Source organism: Marmota monax, unplaced genomic scaffold (assembly GCF_021218885.2).
Source record: "Marmota monax isolate L192 unplaced genomic scaffold, Marmota_monax_Labrador192_F-V1.1 WCK01_AAM20220418_F8-fsc00764, whole genome shotgun sequence".
Classification (NCBI taxonomy): Eukaryota; Metazoa; Chordata; class Mammalia; order Rodentia; family Sciuridae; genus Marmota; species Marmota monax.
In genome coordinates this window covers 125,638-150,088 of record NW_026694602.1, presented here as the reverse complement: position 1 = coordinate 150,088, position 24,451 = coordinate 125,638, and the positions used below count along the sequence as shown (strand labels likewise).

Here is a 24,451-nt window from a genome sequence, read left to right as displayed (position 1 = left end):
AGGAATTTCAACACATGGATACAGGAATTTCAAAGATGAGACTTAGAAACTTAGACAGTTTTTCTTACTCGGCCTCAACGCTGAAAAAAAAAAAAAGTTGGGGAAAGAGAGAATAAGAGGTGCCACTCAGCACGGGAGCTATCTTGCACCCATGTGAGAGCTGAAGGAGGGTACTCAAGGGGAAGAGTACAGGTTCCGCGGACTGATTGGTTGGTGTAATAATCTAGGGCAAGTCAGTAGACCCCTCGCCTCAGTTTCGGAACCTGTAGCAATGGGTTTGACCTCTTTTCTTGGCTGCAAACATCACCACTAGGGAGAGGCAAAGACTTGCAGAAACCCCAACTCCCTTTCTGGTAGCACGCGCTGGGGGCTCCGGTAGAATAGGAACCCACTGTGAGGGCTGGAAGGGCCATGGTCTAGCCCTGCTGCGGGCCACTCCACAGGGGATACTCTCGCCTTGTTCCTGGTCCCCTCAGCACTCCTGGTTCCCGGTGTTGATTTACCTGGGGGGGGGGGGGGTTTGACGCGGAGCTTCTCGTGCCCAGAGCCGGGAAAAGCAAACAAGAGTCTTACCCTCCCACCCCCTCCAACCCGGGCGCCCAGGCGTGTAAACGTGGGCGGCGGCGAGCGGCTGTCCTCTCCTCCCTTCCCCTCCCCTCGCGGCGCTCCCGTGTGTGCGGGTGTGTGAGTGCGTGTGTCTCCCTCGCTCCCTCTCGCACACGCTCCGGCACTAGTGCAGGCGGCGAGCCGGCGGCTCTCGGCTCCGCTCGCTGTCTCCGTCCGCTGCGCTCCCGCCTCACTGCTGCCGCCGCCGCCGCCTCTGCAGTCGCAGCCGGGCATGGTGAGTGAGTGAGGTCCAGCTGCCGCGCGCTCCCCCGGCTGCCGGCCAGACCCCAACCTCAGCGGGCTCCGTCCCGGGAAGCCAGCCTGCGGCGGAAGCACGCTGCGGGGCTGAACGGTTGGGGGCCAGGGCGGCTGCGAGGTGCTTGGAAAGACTGCCGGTGCGCCCTCGGTTCCCAGCGCGCAGGGGCACCGAGCCCCGTCTTGGAAACGGGTTCCGCGCCCCTCCCAGCCCTAAGCTAGCTCCTCGAGGGCTACGCGCTGCGCTCCCTCCCTGCCCGCCGCTCCCCTCCTGCCTCCAGGAGCGCCCGTCGCCCCACCCCGTGACTGGTTCCCCGTCTTGTCCCGCAGGACCCGCCCGGACGGGACCACGCCGCTGCTGCCGCTGGGAGCCGCGCTTCGGGTCCTGCCTGAACCCAGCCGCTCGGGGCCGCCGCCGCCGCCGGCGGGGGATGGGGCTGCCCCGGAGGCGCGCCGATCCCGCAGGGGAAGCGCCGAGCCGGCGCGCAGCGTGAGAGCCCAGAGCAACCCGCGCCCGGCCGGTCCGTGCGCACGGTGCGCCGCCACCGCCGCCGCCGCCGCCGCCAGCCGCTCGCGCCTCGATGGCGACATCGCCCCGGCGTCGCTGACCGCCCCGCGCCGCCACCCCAGCCCGCGTGGCCGTCCTCGGAGCCCGGCCGGCCAGGGTAGAGGCCTGCCGCGGAAGCCTCCCCGCGCCCTCCCGCCCGGCCCCGCCATGGCGCTGCGGAGCCTGCTGCTGCTGCTGCTGCTTTCGCTGGAGTCCCTGGACCTGCTGTCCGGCGCTCACGCCGCCCGCGGCCGCGCTGCCAACCGGACCCTGAGCTCCGGCGCCGCTGCCGTCGGGGGCCGGCGGCCCGGGGGCGCCCTGGCCCGGGGCGGCCGCGAGCTGAACGGCACCGCCCGGGCGCCTGGAGTCTCGGAGGCGGGGAGCCGGCGGGGACAACCCGCGGCGGCGGTAGCGGCGGCGGCGGCGGCCAGCGCGACAGTCACCTACGAGACGTGCTGGGGCTACTACGACGTGAGCGGCCAGTACGACAAGGAGTTCGAATGTAACAACAGCGAGAGCGGTTACCTGTACTGCTGCGGCACCTGCTATTACCGCTTCTGCTGCAAGAAGCGCCACGAAAAGCTGGACCAGCGCCAGTGCACCAACTACCAGAGCCCCGTGTGGGTACAGACGCCCAGCACCAAGGTAGTGTCGCCAGGGCCCGAGAACAAGTATGACCCCGAGAAGGACAAGACCAACTTCACCGTCTACATCACTTGCGGGGTGATTGCCTTCGTCATCGTGGCCGGAGTCTTCGCTAAGGTCTCCTATGATAAGGCCCACCGCCCTCCGCGGGAGATGAACATCCACAGGTGAGAGCCACTGCCTGGTGCCTTCCCCCACTCTCCTCGACCTCACTTCCTCTTAATATGTCTCCCTTGTTCTCTGCACTCACACCTCCCTTGATCCTAAGTCACTCTGACCATCTCTTGTTTCACATGCACTAGATCTTGTACCTCTTCTCCATGTCCTAGGAACCGGAATGCATGCTTTGGAGGTAGGGGGGTTTGCAAGGCAAAGTGAGAATAGATGAAGTCTGTAAAGTTCAAGTAAAAGAATTTTACGAATTCTGTAATCCTGAATGGGGATCCAGGGTTCTATTTTGATGGCATGTGGGCACTTGGGTGTAGGTTCTTAATGGCAGTTAGTTTTTTTCCTCTCAGAACAGAGTGTCAGCTTCAGTACAGGTAATGAACCAATGTTGGGACTCATTGAAAAGAATATCAAGTGATTTAGTGCAAACTGGGATGCTGTGGGATGCTAGAGACAGGGTGATGTGGGAAGGCTGCCTCCCATGGGTGGAAGGAACAAAGGTTTCTCCATTCCATGTTGACCATGCACAGATGGCTGTTTTAGAGCTCCAAAGGACAAGTCTGTAGGCAGAACTCTATAACAGTTCTTGCACGTTCATTCTGGTGGGGTATCTTTCACAGCATTCATGGGGTTGCCTCCTACTAAAACTTATGCCAGGAGTTCAAAACATGATAGTCCATAATTCCACTCTGACCATCTCCCATCCCACCACTCTGGCTCCCAGCCTAATGGAAAGTCAAAACTAAGGGGACAACTAGGACCCATCCCTTCCTTTAGGAACCACAGACACAAAGTTAGCTCTGTTTCCAGTGCCCTCAAGATAGATGACTAGATGCGGTTCAACAGAGTCCTTTCAGGGAACCTGAAAATCCTGCCAGGGAAATCCTCCATTTCTGGCACATGGTATGAGCACTGTCCTAGTAAGCATGACCACTCCCCAGACCACTGCTTCTGAGTTGGCTCATCAAACTCCATCCTCACCCATCCACCTTTAGTTTATTTCTGCACTCTGCTCATTATCTTTGTGCACTGAAAACCTCCGCTCAGTATTGTGGACATTAATCACCCTTACTTTGCTGAAGACAGGGGAAGGCAGATAGAAATTTTTAAGACATGCTTAAAGAGCTGATCTATTATTGTTGTTGTTATTTGTTATTATTACTGTGGGTGTGTTTGAAAAGATGATAACTCCCTGGCAGGTTTTATTGAGTCAAATCCACTAAATGTGGGTATTTGAAACTTGAGTGCTGGAATTGGGGGTTGGGGTCTCTGAAGGGTCATACGTTGTTTGTAACTCTCTCTCATGCCCCCAGGTTGCCCCTGCCCTTTCTTCTTCCCGCACCTTATCTCTCAGGTAGTGCAAATTTACTCAGCATCCTCTCTGTGCCTAGACTGCATGACACTAAACAGAGACTTGTGCAATGGTCTGTGGTCAGTCCCAACTTTCAAATGCAGAGGATCCGTGGGATAGTGAGCAAAATGAAGGCAAGACACTTCTTCCTTTGCCTTTCATCTGGTGAAGAATTCTCTCTCTTGGCTCTGCTTGGAAAGCCAAGAAGGAATCGCCCACAGGCGGGTGCCTTCCCGAAGCAGATGTGCCGGTTCTTCTCATTCATCCACCTCTGCCTCAGGACTCAGAAACTTGTCTCTTCTCTCTTCTTCCTGTGCTATCTCATCAGACCCTCTGCCCTGGCTCTGGCCTCTTCCTGATTTATTGCCACAAACCTTTCTTTGGCTTTCCCCTCTTCCTTGAGTCATTGTTCTCTGTACTCTTAGAGAAAGCTGGCCCGTTCCCTGCCCCTGCCCCTTCATACAGTTTGTTCATCACTGCTTGTGATGATATGCTGTTGGTGTCCCCAGATGCGGGAAGCATCTTTGGATGCCTGCATTGGCATGCAATCCTGGAGAGGTCACTGTCTCACTTAATGTTCCTCCTTTTCTCACCATACAGATATCTCTTATCCCAAACTAGGGTAATTACTGGGACCCCTTCGGGGCGGGTTTTCTCTGGGGTTGAGGAAGAGAGGTAACCATGGGAGGGGCCATAAATTTTAGTTCCCAGACCATTGCATAAATATGGAATGTTTCCACCTCAAGTTCACTCCTGATTTTATTCAGTTCACAGCAATTATTCCAGCAGCTGCAGTTCCTCCCCATTAGTCTTTGGAAACCATTGTACTGGTGCTTGCTGGATGGGGGGCAATGTCTGTCTGTGTATGTGTTGGCAGTGAGCAAGTAGGAGGACAGGACATAAGAGATCTATCTAGGACACTCCATGGGTGACCTTGGGCAGGCCAAGGAAACTTATTTTTCAGTTCTGGGTAGCTCAGGCATAGTAGTATCCCAGCTCCACCACTTCTTTCCAGCCATGCCAGGGTGAGTGCTCCATTACTCTGGGTGGGAGTGTGGGGCTCCTTTTACTCTGCTTGTATCACAGAGGTCACTGCTTGCCATTCGAGGGTGTGTGTGTGTTTGTGTGTGTGTGTGTGTGTGTGTGTGAACAGGCATGTGAGTTCAGATTGTCTTGTTGGAGAATGGAGATAGGGAAACGGTTCGAGAGAGGAAAAGGAGATAAATACTGACACCATAATGAGTTTTCCCCAAGGAAAATGAGATGTTGGCGGGGGAGGGGGTGGGGGGGGATGTACAATGTCAGAGGCCCAGGGGAAAAGTGGGATGTACGTTCAATTGCATATTTGAAATAATTCTACAAAGACATTTCCTTACTGCAAGGAAAAGAAGAGTAATTCTGGTGTGTGATCCTCCCTGAAGATGGTACATGGGTAAGCAAATCTAAGTCTAAATGAGGGAGTTTCAATGAGAACAGCCTCAATGAAAGGGATTTTTTTGCAGGGAGTTTAGAGGCGGGTGAGAGAAGAGATCAGCATCTGCCTCAGCCTAGGTGTTCTGGGTGTTCCTTGGCACATGTATTCCTTAGAGCAGGACTTTCTTATATCTCTCTGGCCCCTGCAGCGAAGAACAGATTTTGTCTTTTCCAGAAGTGATTAGACCTTGCAATCATATTTCTGCGTGAGAAGTCAGTGTCTGCAGGGGAAACTACCAGTGATTCTAACAGATGAGTACCAAATCAGATCCAGCTATCTGGACCCTGGGGCAGAGAAAGGGACTGAATGGGAACCAGAGACAGAGCCCAGCTCTGGATGTAGACAGCCTACCTTTCCCAATTGGAGCTCTATTTTCCTCCAGGATCTCTACTCCTACCTTCCCCTTTTAAAAAACTTCCCAGGCCAGGGCTGGAGCTGATGGACAGCAGGTACCCACTGATTTCGGGGAGGGGTTAGGGTGGGGGTCAGTCTGCTCAGAGAGGGCTGCCAGTATTCTCCAGGGGCACAGGCTCTGCCCAGGACATGGTCTAAGAAGGCTGGCCCCCTTTTGACATTCTGTTCCTTGTTACTTGTCTCTCATCCAAACCTGTTCCTTCCTCCTCACCCCAAGTAGATTCATTAGTGTCTTGGAGATGAGGACCATTCTGAGGGAGGGACTGTGTGGCTTCTTTTTTTTAAGATGGCTAATTAACAGATGGGCAAGGAAGCTATTAGGATGCTGTAGACGCAGTTGGTAAAGTCAGAGATGCTCAGGGCCCTCCCACTGCCTGCACACGGATGGAAGAGATGAAGGGAGGTAGGCAGGGGAGGGATGCTTAGGGCGATGGGAAGACAAGCCACAGTGGATATCATCAGGAAACAGTGAAAGTATTAGGAGTCCACTCGTCAACAGGGTCCTTCATCTTTGATTTCCCTGCTTATTTCTAGAGGAAGTCAAGGGAATACTTTGTTTTACTCTTTCTCCCTCCAGAAATTAAATACAAACCCCAAAGAGCTGTTTTCCCTTGTAGGTCACATAACTGCAGAAACAGTATCATAGTGCTGGCTGATGGGTGAGGAAACTCTTCCTGGGTGCTTGGGCGATGAATTGTCAAATCCACGCGAACACTTGATTTTTGGAGGTACTGTGGGCTCCCTATAGTGAATTGATCTAAACAGTCATTTTTTTTTTACTTCAAATATAGTAATTGGAAGGAAAAGATAAAAAACAAAAAGGGATTGCTTTGGACTGAAGGTCTTAGCCTTGTGTGTTTTTCTTGAGTTTAAAAAAAAATGCATGTAGGGAAAGCTGGGAAATTGTGGAAGGATTTGAGAAGGCTTAGAGAGGAGGGATTAGGGGAAGGATTGCAGGAAGACAGAAAGATGCAAAGATAGCAGAGAGAGGAAAGCCACTGAGTGAGCAGTTGATGGCCAACACTGATGGAACCAAGCGGCATTGCCCAGACTTACCCACAGGCTTGATTTTGTCCTGATTCTTGCATGTACACGGACATGGATGCATTAGTTCAACAAATGAGCTCTGCTCACCTGGCACAAGCAAGATGAGTTTCAAACTGTAACATGTACATGTACCATGCACACACTGTTCAAAAACCTCCAGACTTTGACAACCCTCGCTGGTCACCTTGCCCACTGTCTTCATATTAATTTCTCACCCTGCCCCAAGCCAAGAAGGCCTCCACATCTGTCCCTTTTCACCCTCCTCCAACCCTACCCAAGACTCAGATGCACATTCATTTCGGGGAATCTGCTGCTAAGATACCAAGAGCTTACCCACAGTTCTAGTCTGCCAAGACACAGGTAGCAAAAAAAAAAAAAAGAAAAGAAAATTCTAATTCATTGTTTTCAACCAATTTTAATGAGACATTGCACTGACTGTGCAGTTGATTCAAATCAATTGTGCAGGAAGCAGTGGTTAAGATGGCTGCAAAAGTGAGCTGACTGAAAGAGGTTAATTCACTAGCCTCAGACAGACATGCCTACGGATCTGGAGTAAAAGGAAACTACACCCAAAGAAGCTTCATCCTTCGAGTTCTACTGCATGGTTTCTCCAAGGCTGGCAGGATTGCATTCAGAACTTAACTTCTTGGTTTCTTTCTAGAGCCAGGGAGAAACCCCTCCCACATGTTCGAACTAGCACCCCATGCAGGGGTTTGGGGGACCACCAACCCCTCTTCTCCTCTGCCATCCTTCACCCAGTCAAAATCCTGCATAATCTATGTTTGAAATGATCATGGACTCCAGTGAATTTTGATTTACAATTTCAGTTAGATTCCTTTTTCTCTCTATATATATATCCTGCAGAACCACAAAATTATGGCTTGAACTTATGAATGTATAGGTGTCTCAGATCGGTGGCGGAGCGGGGGGCTCTGATGGCATCTGGGAGGGCCTAGGTTATGTTCATTTTGTACATACATTCTGTTTTGATTTTCTTTCCTCTTTTCTCTACCTTGAGGAAATCAAACCCATTATTTTTTTTCCTGAGTCACGTTTATGACCTCACATCGCTAGTGTTTTTCTTTGCAGATACTGTAGACAGAGAAAGAGACAAATAGGAGGTTTTACCAGCAAATCTTATCCAGGACAGGTTGTTAACTTTCTCTATTCCTTTTTTTTTAAATTCTAGAAGCAAAAGCAAAGTCTTATGGAAAAGCAGGGTAGGACCTTCTATAATTCTGTCATTCATTACAGAATTGTGGAATAATTATTGCAGGCAATTCATTTAAATTAACTTGCTAATTTTATAAGTTAGGCAAGTGAAAACCAGAGAGTCTAGGTTCCAATGCCAAGTAATGCCTTGGACTGAAGGTCTTAGCCTTCTCGCCATCCTATGGCATTGTGTGTGTGTGTGTGTGTGTGTGTGTGTGTGTCTAAGTGAGACTTCAGGGTCATCCTCCAGAATGGTTCCCTATATGCACAAGTAGCTCTGTGAGCCACAGGAGCACAATTCCTGGTGCTGATTGTTCCCTTCTGAGCCTTGGACTAAGAAACCTCACACTAAAGAAGCTAGCCATTTGGGCCCCATCATTACATGAAATGAATCTTGGTGGTATTTAGTTTGGGGATTTGGCCTGTGATGTGCCCGAATCTTCCTTTGAAAGAACTAGGATGTCCATATATCCTAATGTGTTGTTTTTCCAAGAAATCACCTTGGGAGACCACACGCTGATTCTTCTCCTGAAAATGGTTCTACAGAACCTCTCTTGGAAGTACTTGGAGAGTCCACAGTGTGTCATTTTGACTTTCTGTAATTGTAGCATATTTTTATCCTCCTGGGGGTAGATTCGATTCTCATAAGCAGTAATAAGTCATGGGCTGAGGCTGATGAATGAAAGAGGTGATCAGAAAATCAAGAGCACCTCCTGTAATGAGACCTGTTCTCTGAGGCACTGTCTCAGATGGGACTGAAGACAGGAGCCCAGAAGAGGCATTCCGAGCATAATGAAAGGCAGCCTCCCACATAGGAGGGCCCAGAATCCCAGTGACCACATTGAAGGAGCTGCTCGCTATGTGGAAAGATAATTATTGCCCTGTTAGAAAACTGCTTCATATTATATCAATGTGTTGGACAAGCAGTGGGGTAGTTGGGAAGAGAGGACAAAAGGAAAGATATGGATATGCATCAAACATTTCAAATAACTGCCCAGAAAGAGTGAAAAAAAAAAAAAGAATGTCCCACATTTCTGCATAAGATATAGGCAGATGGCTCAATTTAGCTTCGTACTTTGATTCTGAGGGTAAAAGGACCCAGATTCGTTGGGATGCATGCAGAGAGGAGGCATGGGGTCAGAGCCCCTGTTCGCTGTACCTCTCCCTCTCTCCATCCCAGAGCCGTCACCTCTGTAATTCTGCATTTAGATGGGGGTCACTGCTTAGACCAGACAGCCACAGACGAAGTGGAAAGGATTGAAACCCAGGGAGATGAGGCTGCCAGCGAGCATTGCTGATAGATTCCTAAAGTGCCTTGATCATACTCGTCCCACAATCCCCAAATGTACATCCATAGAATGGGATTGATCCCAGAAATGGAGCTAGAAGAGGCAGGCTGAGTACAGGGCAGGTGACAAGGGATCGCTGGATTTAGCATTTGCAGGTGGGGGTACCATCTTTGCAGCCTTTGCCACCTCTGTGAGTTGCTGGTGCCCCCTCGTCTCTGGGGTTAGGGGATGGGGTGGGGTCGGGGTACTTGCATTACTCCTATGGTCCCACTGCCCCCCCGCCACTCCCCAGATGTCTCTTTTGGATGCTCTGGAGAGAGTCAGTCCTGCTGTGAATCTGGAAAGCCTCCCTCAACTATGCTTGAGTGTCTGGAATGTGGGAGTTCAGTCTCCAAGGAGCTTGTACAACCCCATCGTCCCCGCCACCCCCGAAAAGTGAAGGACTTGAGGTCTCAGTCGGATGCGGTATCTAGGAAGTGGGAACACTTCTAAGAGCCGTTCTTAAGGACTCACTCTGAACCAGGCACCCTGTCCCATACTCAACCTATACAGTCTCACTTCATTCTTCCACCACCCCTCTGAGTCCCTTTAACTCACCATTTTATAGGTGAGTAAAGGGACTCAGAGATGTTTAGTAACTTGCCTAGATCACAGAGTACCTTTCCTATATTCCTCTTCCTTTGTCATCTGACGGGCAGCTGGCTCTCACCTTCCTGGATGGAAAGAGGTTCGTGATGCCCAGATTACTTAAGAAAGTAAAGTCCCATCTGTCTGTGCCCTGGGGGATAGGTTGTCACAGTAAAGGACTAAAAGCATCAATGACCTCCCTACCAGCATACAGCAGACAGGGTTAGTGACATCTACATACTACTTACAGGGCACCAGGGTGCCCAGGGCAGTGCTCAGACTCTCTTTCAAGGATGGATTATATTGACTCAGAATGGTGAAGCCATACCCAGATACATAAAAAAATAAATAAATAAATAAACCTTGATGTTAATCGGGTTGGGGGAGCAAAAACCCCTTTATGCTGTTGAAAGAAACCCTGGGCAATTCCGCGTGAGTTCTAGCTCTTGAGAATAGTGAGTGGTGTTCAGGGAAGGGAGAAAAGATTGCTTTTTTGGGGAGAGAGGATGGACCTCAGGCCATTCCCAGTTTTAATTACTAAGGCATACAGCTCACAAACAAGTCCATTTATCACAATCTCCCCCCCTTCCCGCCCCATTAATAGCATCTCATGCTGTACATATAAGACGTAGCATTTCAGCCAGCCTACTTCTAGTGCTTCCCAGTGACTCGCTCTTGCCCTGTGTCTCTGTGCATTTTGTTCTCAAGTCCTGTGTCCTAACGGACTGGAGACAAAGAAGGAATCCGAACGAACTCTAATGGCCCTGTGTTTTCTCTCCAGTAGTCAAAGTCCACTCTAGTTATCACTGGGCAGCGGCCAGAGCTGTGCCCACATTGCATCTCGACCCCAGGGGCACCTGAGCAGAGGGCTCACCTCTGCTGGAAACCATTTCGCTAGCCTTCCCATCCCAGGAGCCCAGGGTTCCTGAGCAGCAGATTCAGGCTCCTCTCCTGCTTCCTGCCTCATGCCTGCTTCTAACCCGAGGAACAGTGCAGCCTTGGATCCTCTTTGCCCTGCGCCCGTCCCCAATCTCCAGATCCACAGGAGCTGGAGTTCCAGGGAGGCTCTGGTTGGCCAGAGCCTTGGCTCTGTGCCCTGATATTTGGGAGAGGAGTCGAGTTGTTGCTTTCAGGCTTCACAAATACTCATTATTCCTTGCTTTGTTGGCATTTGGTCTCGCATACTGTTCCCATTAGCTTCGGCATTAAAGTCTCATTACTTAGGACACCTGTCCTCTGGACATATTCGTTGTCCCTCGGCCAGCTGTCCTCTTCTGGGAAGTATGTTTGCTACCCAGGCACTTCCTCCCCTCACCGCTCCAGTGAGGAGGAATTTGAATGCCGGACTGGGCTGTTAATTTTCAGTGACATCTGACAGCTTGTGCCAGAACCCATGCATCCTCTTCTTTTTGAGGTCCTGAGAATCTGGCTAGGGGGTCGGACAGGTTAGGGCCTAAACCTCATAGAAGTCGAGAAAGGAATTGTCACGAGAATTGTTTCTTTCCCCAGTCCTAGGTCAGGCTGGGGTGCTGTCAGTCTGGGATGTTTGGGCAGCTTGGTTGGAGCATGAGAGAGGCTCATGTTAACTTGCCTCTCTGAGACCCTGATCCTATTCCAGAGCATAGGGGAGAATGTGGATTCCTGCTTCCCCTCTGGGCTAAGAGTTGGCTTTCTCTGACTTTTTTACGGCATCCCGAGAAAGGGAGCTGAAGTTTTCCAAGAATAAAATCCCACAGGTTTGGAAAAGTGTCTACACATTGGGAAGTAACCCAGCTTTTCTGTGCTCCTTTAAGCCACCGCCAGCTTCTGCCCCACCTCCATACCAGTGCCTCCTTCCCCAACCACAGCATTTGCAAAGAAGAATGTTGGGTCTTTGAGCAAAGGATCTCTCGCCTTTCTTTCTTTTAAGTCACATCATTAAAATGTTTCTCCTTTGTTACTTCCAGTGTTGCATCCACTGCTGCTTCTTCTCCATCTGTCCTCCTTTTGATTCCTGTTCACTTCTGTCTTCTTTTCCTCCGTCTCCCTTCGGCTCTCCTTCTTAAACTTTTCCAGCTGTAACTTCATTAAACTGCATCCATTCAGATGCTACAAATTCAGAATTTATCCAAATTGAACCTGGACGAAGTGGCTCTTTTCTTTTCTCACTCTGATGAGAAACAGCGATGAACAGATTAATAGCTGAGACAAGACTGCAAAAAAAAAAAAAAAAAATTGCAGGGGACATACACCATGGAGAGGGACAGATTGTTTCCAAGCAGACTAGGTAGACAGTTGGCAGGCTGATGACAGTGCACTCCTATCTATTCAATGAAGTAGCCCTCCCTCCAAAGATCTGCTTTTATTTTATTTTGTTTTAGTCCGTGAAATCCTGCAATGGCTCAAAGAACAATGAAAATGCATTTCCTTTCAATAATTTCGATGCCTGTTTCATTGGCTGGGATTAGCCTACCCTCATTTCTATAGAATTGGTTCCCTTTTGAATTCCCTCTGGGGGCTCCCTCTAATTTTCCCCTCTTCTTGTTTCTTTTCTTGTTTTATATCCCTGTTGTTTGAGAATCCAACAACCCTCTCTTTAGGTTTTGAGAATTAATGTTGTGAATCACTGCCACAGCCTCAGGGGTCTCTTCATTTGACCGCAAGAATGGTCAGCTGAGCCTGAGAAGACAAGAGGTCTAGAGTCAGACTTGGGACAACTTGCCCGGTTTCTGGGTGATAAGAAGATGAGAAGATTTGTCTTTTTTTTTTCCTTTTTTTTTTTTTTTGATTATTCCTCAATAGCCTCAGTACCCTGAATTAAGTCACTGCCCCTATTCCCACTGTTTGGAGCCAGTGGCACTTAGCCAGCGCCCTTACCCCTTTCTCTCCCATCATATGCTTCTGTGCCTTTGAGGGTCATCTCCAGAGACATTTAGCAATATCTCACTTTTGGAGGTTGTCATTCATCTTCTCCTGCCATAGTCCACTTCCTGTAAGCTGAGATAGGAAGCCGTCTGAGCTCAACTGTTCACTTTTTGTCCTCATGAGCTTGGTGAGTCGCCCAGGCCCTTTCGGTCTGACATAGAGGCCATGGGATGTGGCTGTGTGTTCTTCTCTGGTCCATTCTGATCTTTGCACCCCCTAGAGATCCTGGAAGAGAGTCCACCTCTGAACTTACAGGTGCAACAGCCCAAGTGTGAGAGAAAATACCCTTTCCTTGCACGCTCCAGTGGGTTAAGAATGTTATCTGCAAATGGCCTCATGAGGGTGCCTGGTTCTAACATGCTAAACTCTTAGAATCTCTATGGAAAGGGAATTGTGAGGCCTTTCAGTGCATCTTCCTCTGGGCACTCCCCCTCTTGCGTACAGGTACAGCAACATCCATGCCCCTATCCTGGAGAGAGGGTCTTGTCTATTATTGGAAGCAATTCTAATTGATTTTTACGAGGTGCCCAAACTGACTCCTTTGGCATAGGATCCACTCAACAGAATCATCCAGAGGGATGTATCTTCTCTTCTGCAAGCCAGCAGAACATCTTTCCAATAGCGGTCAACGCCCCTTCAGCCTTCCCTTCTTCGAAATCAATGTTCCTATGTTTGTGCCTGTCTTCAGGAGACATGATTTGAAGTCTTCCTATCTATACAGAGGCCATTCACCTAGAAATTGGGTTGCCCAGAAGATGTGGGCCTCAGAAACTCAAATTCAAGGATCTGGACATTTCTTCTGGGAAACTGCTTGGTCTCCGCCCCCGTGGAAACAACTCTTCTTGGTGGCAGGGATCCCCCTCTCCTACCACTAGGACTAGAGGAGAAGAGCATCGGCCTATTTAGTTCACACCTATGTTCTAGTGTCCAGACCAGTGCCTGGTGTAATAAATATGAGTGAGTGACTGAATGAAGTAAAGTGGCTAGAATTTGGGGTGGCTATTTTTTTATGCCACACCCTTCTGATGGTCATGTAAACGTGAACTTTTGAGACCATGGAAATGACAATAATGCTTATACTTACATTAAAGAAGGAAGAAAGAAAAGGAGGGTGGCGGGGAAGGAAAGAAGGAAAGAAAGAAGGAAGAAAAGCTAGAAAAAGGGATGAAGGAAAAAATAAATAACCGAATCCTTCACCAAAGAGGTTTGACGTGGTTGCTCTCCTGCATTGTGGCAGAAGCCTGATTGGTTTCACTGACACTGTTATTTATTTATTTTTTTTGCTTTTCAGTAGATCTTCATCTTGATGCTTCCTTGCATACTCTTGGAAGCACCATCCATGATGCCCTGGGTGAAAGACCCACACAGACACTCTTTTTACTCTTGGCAGTCCAAGTCCAAGTTCAGGGTACAGCGAAAACTGGTATGTGACCATATGGAGTCGCATCCTTCGCCTAAGTGGAACATGTGGGCTGTGGGTGGTCCCTTCCAAGATGACCATGGCCACAGACTTGTGCCACATGGCTCAAGACTTTTGCCAACTTGGCATCATCAAGTTGGTCCCCAAGACTTCTCTCTTCTACCTGTGCTTTGTTTGTGGTCCCATAGGCTGAGGCTGTGTAGACATTGGGAGGTTGTATTGGGATTTATTTATTAGTCAAATATTTATATAGTGCTTCCTCGATGCCAGGCTCTGTTCTAAGGGCTTTACAAATATTAACTCATTTAATCTTCATGATAACCCTATGACATTATTTTTTCCTTATTATTTTTGCCTTAATTTTTTTTTTCAATGAGGAAACAGAGCCACGGGGCCCTTCGGTAGCTAATGGTCACTAATGGATTAAGTGGCTCCTGTTCCAACTTTGGCACTGCAGCCTCAAGAATCCCAGTGCTTAGACTTCAGGTTTTTCTGCCTCGTGTTTTACTTCTCTGTAGATTTAAGGTCTGTGTACCTAGCCAAACAAAACAAAACAAAACTAAAGACAGAACCAATAATACAACAGTAGCAGCAGTGACCCATTTGTACCTCACATGCAGGTGCATTTATTAACTCATCCATCACCTGCCCAGCCATGTGGCTCCACTAACAAATCTTGGTAGCTTTTTTTTTTTATTTGCTCACTTTTAAATGGTAGGCTACCATCGACACATTCAGAGGTTTGATTCATTCTCAAACAATCCAAATATTTCTAAAAAATTGTCGTTTGATCTTGAGGCTTCTGGATTCTCGGTCCTGGGTACACTTTCATCTGATTCATGAAGTCAGGAATGCTACTTGGAAGGAACGGCAGTCACAGGGGATTCATGTGGATTCTCTACCGAGCTCGTGGCTGGTCATCTCTCTACAGCCCCAGGATAGGCAGTCACCAGGATGGAGCAAATAGTCCTGCTTGCTTGAAAAAGCAAAATGAGCAGGCCGTGGCTTCCCTCCCTGAGTCCTGTGATGTTTATTGGCTGTGATGAATTCTGATTGTGCCGGGGACAACTCAGACCTGCAGAACAGCTCAGTGCAGATGCATAGACATTGTTAACACAACAAATGAGATCTCCACATCCATTCTGAGCCTCTCTGTATGAGGAGAGCCGTCTTGTGCACACACAAAGCCAGCAGCTGTGTTTTTCAAGTGGACTGTGAGAGAACTGGGAATAGGGGGAACTAAATTAAGCCATTCTCCTTGGTCCGTGTTTATTAAAAATATATTCATTTCAATTGTCCGGAGTGCATATTTTCGAGAATAAAAGCACTCTGACTGTCCAGTAGATAATCTTGAAGATGAGGTCAAAGAAAACCCCAGCTGTTCCTCAACTTCAATGTCAAGTAAGAACTCAATTATCTAGGACTCAAATAACTAGAATCCTTTTTTTTTTTTAAAACTGGAATAAAATGTTCAGGCTCTACTTCTAAGAAAAATACAAAAGAAGCCCCTATCAGAGATTTACTTAAGAAAAAAAAAATCCAGAATCAACTTCCATGATCTGTCCTGCAGCTATTAAATTAATAGTTCAATTTCCTAGTCGGTCTACATTTTATTTAGCTGTTCTCTGTAAAGGGTGCAAAAAATTAGACTGATGGTCCTCTCATGAAGAACTCTTTATTCTTAAAAAGAAAAGAATTAATTATATTCAGTATACACTACTTAATTAGACACAAATGTTTTTAGAAAATTCTTCAAAGCCAAGAGAGTTCTCATTAGTCCTTAGGAGTAGGAGCATAAACCAGAATAACTTATTCATGTAATAGTTCATCTGTTTGGCTCTTTATTGTACCTATCCAGCAACATAAATTTCTTCCTTCTTCCTCTGAAAAGAGGAAGGGTATGATTAGGGGTCTAAAGTATCCAGTTTGCCTTGCTCTTGGCACAGAACAAGTTATCGAACAATAGATGAGCTTATTTTCTCCCTTCTGCAGCATTAATATAGCTCAGAAATCCAGGGACATGGCAGAAGCCGAAGTCTGGTTTCCATGTGCTCCACTTGAGTGAGCATCAGTATTCATGGGGTCCTCATGAACAGCATTCTAATTGAAACAAACAAAAAAAAAACGACTGACCAGGTGAACTCAGGGGCTCCAGGATCCTCCTTTGTTCTTAGGAGACCTAAATTTTTCCTAGCTACACGGTGAGTCAAGACTGGGTCAAAAAATTCCAAGTTTTTAATTTGGTGCTCCTTGGTCACATTTCTTTTCAAATCTGGAAACTCCACGAAGGCCAGGAACTATGGGGTGGAGGGGGAGAGGTGGGAAGATCATGGTTCTAGCTCCTCGTTCAGGCCTCATGCAGAGCAAGGGTCTAGTGAACTCTATTGGTGTTCTATTCAGAATATCATTTGACAAAAAGGTTGACTGCTAAAATAGTGTAAAACGTTTCAAATCTGTTGGTGTTAGTGACTCACAAAGATGAATAGAACTGAGCCGTTGAGCTGTGGCTGAGTTCTTAGATCTGGGTAGGTTTTTCCCACTAAAGATTAAACACTCTCTAAAATCTTGTTCAGAGACCATTACAGGGACACAGGAGTTGAAAAAACAAAGGTGATTAAGTGGATGGAAGGAAGGATGGATGGGTGGATGGATGCATGGATGGATGGATGGATGGATGGATAAATAGGTAGGTGGGCAGATGGATGGGTCAGTGGATGGATGAATGGATAGATGGGTGGAAAGGTGGGTGGGCAGATGAGTGGGTGGGTGGATGGATGAATGAATAGATAGATGGATGGAGAAGTGGGTGGGTGGGTGGGTGAGTGGATTGGGGGATGGATGGATGGATGAGTAAATAGATGTATGGATGTATGGGTGGATGGATTTGTAAATGGATAGATAGATGGATAAATGGATGGATGGATGGATGGGTAGATGGATGGTAAGTAGATGGATGGGTAGATAGATGGGTGGATGGATAGGTAAGTAGGTGGATGGGTGGATAGATGGATGCTTAATCTACTGGTAAATAGTCGCTGGACTTTTAGCTATCTATATTTGAAATCTGGTGACACCTTTGACTAGCCATGTTACCTTGGGCAAGATATCAAACCTCTCAGAGTCTTAGTTTTTCCATCAGTGAAGTGGGGCAATGGCACCTATCATATAAAAATGTACTGAGGATTACAGGGTATAGCGCATGTTAGACTTTGGTCCAGTATCTGGCACATAGTGATCCATCAATAAATAATAGTCTTTAATTTCCCAAGCAGGAAAGACTATGAAGGAAAGTGATGAGCGAGATTTTGTTGATTTTCCTGTTAAATAAAGTCATTTGCCATTTTGAGCAAGATTTCCTGTCTTGAGTGCAGGGCACAGCATGTCAGAATGCCAACAGGGTTTGGTCCTTACGGGAGATAACTAGGTACTTAAGGAAATCTAAACACTTTTTCCTTTCTTTGGGACCATGGACAACATTACACAAGGCTTTAAGCAAATAAACAACGGATCTTGCCTTGAACTGCTCATCTATTAATTGTTTCTCCATGCTCAAATATTAGTTGGCATTTGCTAAATGATCAGGCCCAGCTGGAGAGACAGGGAGAAATCATTAAAGCCGAGGCTTCTTGGGAAAGTGAGATGTATGTAAGAGGCAGTCCCAAATGCACACAAGGGTGCCTGGCTCAAGTCGGAAGCCCTGTATTTAAATTTCTGTTCCATCATGTTTGAGTTCTGAAATTAGTCTGAACCTCAGTTCCTTGTTAAAAATTGAGAATGATAATAGCTTCAAAGGTCGCAGGGTTAGAAGGAATCTCATGGGGCAAGGCAGGTGGACACATTTAGAAATTACTAAGTGCTATTCAAAGGTAAGATGGTCTTTCCATGATCCAGATGATTAATGCACAATACTGCGAATGAAAAAAGGAAGAAAAACGAAAATCCTCAGGCCCGAACGACCAGAATGACTTTATTTTTTTCCCCCTCTGGTCAGGTTTGCTGCCCAATTCATTTACTCTCCCCGGCTCACTACGCATCAGAGAGAGCCAAGGAAGACCTATGCAGGAGGGAACAGCAGACCCAGGCAACCATTCAGATGATTCAGGCAAAAGAATTCGTTTGTTTGATAAATTAGATATTGCAGTAAAAGTGACCTACAGGGGAGGGTGCTTAGCTCAAATTGCTAAATTGGGCACATCTGTAATCATCGTGGGAGGGTAACAGGCAGTTCCTGGGTGGGGTGGGGTGGCTCGCTGCTTGCTGCTTTGCTGGTTCCCTCCCATGGCCATCTCTGTATGTCTCTCTCTGTGAGTTTCTTTTCCTCCAAACATCTCTCTCTAGCCCCCTCTTCCAACTCCGAATGTCTCTCTCTTGAATAGTTTTTCCGTCTCTGATTTTCCCTTTGACTTTCTGCTTTCCATTTTCTCTCCTGTTATATTTCTACCTGGTCATTTCTCTCTCTCTCTCTCTCTCTCTCTCTCTCTCTGATTCAGCCTTTTCTCTCTGGCTTCTGATCTCTTTCCTCTTCCTCTCCCTTTTTCTTGCTGCAAGTTTCTGACGGTCTCTTTCTCTCTCCATCTGTTGGGCTCCCTCTCCCACGTGCCTTGTTTCTCCCCGCACCTGTTTCCTTTCCTGTCTTTTTGTCTCTGTCTGTCTGTCTGTCTGTCTGTCACTGCCTATCCCCCCCCCCCCTCCAGTCTCTCGGACTCAGAAAGCTGCTTGCCCACTCACAAAATCTGCTTCTTTGTTCCTCCGTGACCAATTTTTTCTTTCCTCTGGTGAGGAAAGTAGCTCAGGCCTTAACCCATTTCCTCCGGCGCATCCCAATTAATTAGGTGAGACCCAGGATCGCACATTTCAGAATTAGAAGAATATTTATTGAGTACCCTGGAGAGAATTGGATGGAAGATGGCAAGGAACCAGAGAAAGGAGGGAGGTCACTGAGCTCAGGGGATGGGACCGGGAACTGCTGTCAGAGGGGCCACGTGGTCTGGGCGTGAGGACTGCCTTTCTAATTGCCAGAAGGCACTGGGAAAGGTCAGATCTTGGAGGACTATTTAGCAGTAGGTACGGAACCAGGATCATTTCCTTGGTCATCATGCTCGTCCTTGGAACCACACACGGTAGGGTCCCTGGCTTCAGACAGCCTTCCTAGCAGCCTTAAGAAGCACATTTTTTTCCAGAACCTACCCTTGGCTCTGCTGCCCAGCTCAGCCTCAGCTCACAGGGCATCCAAAGTCTTCTCTCAAGTTATTTGCTTCCATGGTTTGGTCAAGAGACATATGGAAACAGCCTAACTACAACCCAGAGTTATGACTCATTGTCTGCTAAACATACCAGATCCAAGTCCACTTGGGATGCACCTCGCCTGCTGGTCTTCAGGAAGGTACTGGAGGCCTGAATGGTGCCTAGATCCTGCAGATGATTTCCCAGAATTTTCCCATGTTGGGAAAAAGAACCTCAGGATGAAAAATATCTTCTCTGGTGGTTCCTCTTTGGCCATTGAGTCCTGGAGCCACTCCTATGAAACTGCCATTTAAATTGTCCCTATGAATGAAAGTATGCTGGGCAGAAAGCCCTTCAAGGCTGGGAATAGGGACCCCTCTTCTTCCTTTCTTTATGTTGTGGCTGTGTGGGTACCAAGACTTGAGGGATAGTGATGATCCAGACAGACAGGGCTGCCCTTCTTCAGGACACATAGGTTAGTGTCTCTTGACACTCTGTGTCCCCTGGAACCCACCTGGTGTTCATTCTTTTTATGGGCTGCTCAGTGGATGTTTGTGGACCTGAATTGCATTAATGATAAACACCCTGTTCACAGAGTGCTGAGTAGATGTTGATCAGAGTTTCTCAACTTCACCACTAAGGACATTTCGGACTTGATAATTTGTCATGAGGCCTGACCTGTGCATTGTAGGATATTGAACAGCCATCTCTGGCCTCCACCCATCAGAAGCCAGTAGCACTTCCCTCCTCAGTCATGACTACCCAAAATGTTTCCAGACATGGCTGAATGTCCCTGCAGGAGGTGGAAAATCACCCTGATTGAGAACCACTGGTGCAGGTTCACCGTGACTGCCCAAAAGGAATGGGTACAGCCCCATGATTCCATTCTCATTCATCGCACCAGAGAAGTAGGAGTCTTTCTGAGAACTTGGGAGGCCAGAAAAAGAATAAGACTTTTGCGGGGGGAAATGTCTTTATTGAGATATCATTTACCTACCGTAAAACTCATGCTTCAATTTTAAAGTGTAGAACAAAAAAGCCAGATAATGCCAAGTGTTGACAGGATGTAGAGCAATAGGAATCTTTATACTCGGCTGCTGGAAATGTAAAATTATGCAGACCCTTCAGCTGCATTATCTGGGCTTCCTGGTTGAATTTGAATGGGTATCACAGTGTGACTTTGATTTGCATTTCCCTAGTGATCCATGATGCTGAGTTACTTTTTATATTTACTTTCTTTGAAGAAATGCCTGTTTAAATACTTTGCCCATTTTAAAATTGAGGTATTTGGGTCTTTTTTTTTAAATCATTAAGTTGTAAGATTTCTTTGTCTGGACACAAGTCTCTTATCAGATATGTTTTGCAAATGCTTTCTCCTGTTGTATGAATTGCCTTTCATCTTCTTGATGGTCTCCTCTGATGCACAAATATTTTAAATTCATCTATTTATTCTTTGGCTGCTTGTACTTTCAGTGTCATATCTAAGAAGTCATTGCCAAATTTGAGAAATAGCAAAGATATACTCCTATATTTTTTTCTAAGAATTTATAAGTTTAAGACTAATATTTAGGTGTATGATCTATTTCCAAGTGACTTTTGCATATCATGTGATACAATGGTCCAACTTGATTCTTTTGCATGTGGAAATCTACTTGTCTCAGGACCATGTTTTGAAAAGAAAAGCTGTTCTTTCTCCACCGAATGATCCTGTCACTCTAACTGAAAACGAATCAACCATAGATATATAAGTTTACTTTTACCCTCTCAATTTTATTCCATTGGCCTATATGCCTGTCATAACTTACAGTTCACTGATGTTTTTAGTCACCAAAAGGTGGTAGGAATAATTAACTCAATAATGAGAAGAGTGAAGGAACCAAGTCTTCTTGCATAGATGTGTGGTTTAAAAAGATAAAAGTTGTCAAATTTTAGAATCCAGAGGGAAAAAATAGTTAAAATTCAGTTTGGTATTTGCCTCAAGGTTCATGACTGATCAGGGGCAGAGCTGGGATTGGAACCCAAACCTCTTGACGGTCCAGGGCAATGATTGTTCTCATTCCTGGGCACTGAAGGTCAGCTCTCTAGCTGTGAACCCTGGGTTTGCTTGATTTCCTTTCCCAGAGCAGTGAGATTCTGTGTTCTCCCTGACTACTTGGTCCACAGTAGTGAATGGAGGGTGGTGGCGTGTGTCTGCTCTTTCCTTGACAGGCTGAGAGAAAAGAAAGCCAGCAAGGGGAAAGCATTTGGAAAATCCCAAATTGCTATATAAATGCCACTAAATGATAAGATTGCCACCTCGATGCTCTTTGAGGAAGGTTCAGCATGTCACAGGCAGCATAATGGAAGGAAACAATTCACTCCCAGACGTGTCTTTCAACTGCTGTGGCTGTCACTCCCTGAGAGGGCAGAGTGTGGGAGCTGGACTCAGGTGCAAAGGGAAACTTGGGGTGATCTAGGCACCCAGTTGGGGGAGCAATTTCCCCTAAATTCTTTCTGTAGAAGGCAATAATGGAGCCCTATCTACTTCTGTCTCTGCAGTGACTGGGGCATGCTGAGTCCTCAATAAATGCATGTTTGGTTGTTGATGTCAGATGTTGTGTAAACAGAACCTGCTTTCTTTGGTTACTGAGACTTCTGCAGAAGGGTGGTCTCTCCCTCTCTGGCAGAGTCTGTGTGTGTGTGTCTCTTTCTCCCTGTATGTTTTTTCCTATGTTTGTAATTTCTCCCTTCCTTAAACTCCATTTGCCTTTGCTGTCTACACCATCATGTATTCTGATATTTATCTTTTTATCTTTGCATTCTGGCTTTGCTATTAAATTGCACCTTTTTTTTTTTTTTTTTTTTGACTGCAGGGGTTGTGTGTTGTACTTATTTGGGTCACCAGTATTTAGTACGGGCTACTCAGTGTGTGTGTTTTTTTTAGATGGTGAGGTTGGTCCCTCGATAATTAGTAACCTGCTGGTGAATTTGAGGCCAGGGGTGTCAGCCCTTCCCTGCAGGGCTTTCCGCTGGCCAGCTGCTGTGTCTGATGTAGGTGGGTATCGGGGGAACCAGGATTTTGAAAAGCCTAAGTTCACAGATGTGAAATGAATTAGAGAGAGAGAGAGAGAGAGAGAGAGAGAGAGAGAGAGAGAGAGAGAGAAACTATAAGCATAGACTGTTAGTGTCTGTACCCACAGGCATGGCAACCTCTACCCTGTGTTCCCACTGAGACCAACACCAGATAAAGCTATGACTATTGAGAACTGAATGCCATATCTCTCTCTGTTCCTCCTACAGGTCTGTGAATCAAAAGGCCTATGGAAGGAAGCCAGCGACCTTCGGGGTTGTGCACACCTGCTCAGAGAATCTCATTGTGTGATCTCTTCCTTGTTTAGGGCTCTGGCTGACATCTTGAGACAACAGGGACCAATCCCCATAGCACACTGTGAAAGAGAAACTATCTCGGCTATCGATACCTCTCCCAAAGAGAACACTCCGGTCAGATCATCCTCCAAAAACCACTACACCCCTGTGCGTACGGCCAAGCAGACCCCAGGTATGTGAGAGCTGATTACTCGAATCCTTGCTGAGATGTGGCGAAATTTTGGTGATGTTCCTGTTCTGGTGCAGCAGGTCATGTGGGATTGTGCAATGAAGGATACCCCAGTGGACAGACAGGCTTGTGAAAGAGATTGGGGACTGTCTTCCTGGGAAGGGTTTGTTATGAGAGAGACCACTGCCAGTCATGTGTCTGGACCCAACAAGGGCTGGTGGCTTGGGGCATCTGCAAGTTATTGAGAGGCTGGAATAAATCTCTTAAGTGAAAGGTGGCTTGGAGCAGACATGGTGGAGTGGAGGGAGGACACGCATTCGTTTGTATGGCTGGGAGGTTTGTGCTGCCTAGGATCCTGGGTACGTAGCAAGAAAGTCTGCATCCAGGGGCAGAGCTTCCTCAACTGTTAGAATCTCAGAGAGTTCTTCCTGAGAGCAGCAATATCGTCTGTATTTTAGGGTGATCCTTTCCTGTGAGCTATAGACTTCTTTGATAAAGAGCTGTCATAGAAAAATGCAATACAGTTGTCTTTTGTTGTCTGTAGGAAATTGATTCCAGGACCCAATAGGACACCAGATTTTCATGCTCAAGTCTCTTAGTATGAATGACATAGTATTGTATCTAATTTAAACCATCCTCCTGTGTACCCCAAATGATTTGATTACCAATAACACCTAATATAATGTAAATGCTACAGAAATACCATGTCGTTTAGAGAATGATGAGAGTTTTAGTAAAGATACAGTTTTAAAGAAAGAGTTTTGATTCATGGTAGAATCCTGTTGCGTAGAGGGTCGCAGTTGGACGCAGAACCTGTGGATATGGAGGACAGACTGTACTTTCTACTTTTTTACTTGATCACCATTGTAACATTATGAAGGGAACTGGGTGGGACTTCTTTTCCTTGTCTTATGGATCAATCAATGAAACTCAAGGAAATTTTAGTGACTTGAGCAAAGTCAAGGTATAAATAATTATAAAAACATTAGTAATATAACCTAAATATGTACTGGGCTCTTGCCCAGTGCCAGGGTCTTGCTGAACATTTTGCATTTGTGTTTTTAATTTATTTGCCACAACAATTTTAGAAGTACTTGTACCATCTTCATTCTGAGAAGTGGAAAAGTTAGGGAACTTTCCCAAGGCCAACATGATCAGTAAGAAAGAAAGCCAGGATTCAAACCAAAGCAAATAGCTAAGAACAGTCTGGATTGGAAAACCACCATGTCCTTACCCAGCTGGGGACAGGAATGAAAGATCTCTGAGTGCAAATATCCTTACAAGTACATCTTGAGAAGTCACATCTCACTGTGAACATTACCAGTTCTAGGTCACTGATCCCAGTCCCAGACACAGCTTTTACTTTGGTGCTTGGATCTGGAACCTTTACATCTGCCACCTGTAGAGGTTTTCAAGGGGTCTGAACTAAACCTACAATTAGGATATACAGCCACTAGGTGGCGATATGAGTGTCCAAGTCCAAAACTGTCAGAGAGGGACTTATGAGATCACATTCGTTCTTTAACTTCTTAAACTTATTAAGTCATATTTGCCTTTAAGGTAGTATTCTTAAAGTCTTTTGAGCATTCTGATAAAAGCTAAGGACATTCTCCCTTGAAAATATACATATGCATATGAATAATACATATTCATCCAGTAGTTGTGTAGGATTTAAGGGGATTCACAGACTCCCTCCAAAGTTAGAAGTCCCAATTTTAAAGGTGAAGATGACTG

General features: G+C 46.7%; 1 protein-coding gene across 1 annotated transcript in view; it reads left to right on the top strand.

The window, feature by feature from the left end:
• Nucleotides 1-1,576: 1,576 nt before the first annotated feature.
• The window catches only part of LOC124077638 (protein shisa-6-like), a 128,957-nt gene continuing 106,082 nt past the window's right edge, over nucleotides 1,577-24,451 (top strand). Inside the window, exons 1-2 of the mRNA XM_046422094.2 lie at nucleotides 1,577-2,220; nucleotides 22,560-22,720. Of these exons, the coding sequence (XP_046278050.1) occupies nucleotides 1,577-2,220; nucleotides 22,560-22,720 (805 nt within the window). The remainder of the gene's footprint in view (nucleotides 2,221-22,559; nucleotides 22,721-24,451) is intronic.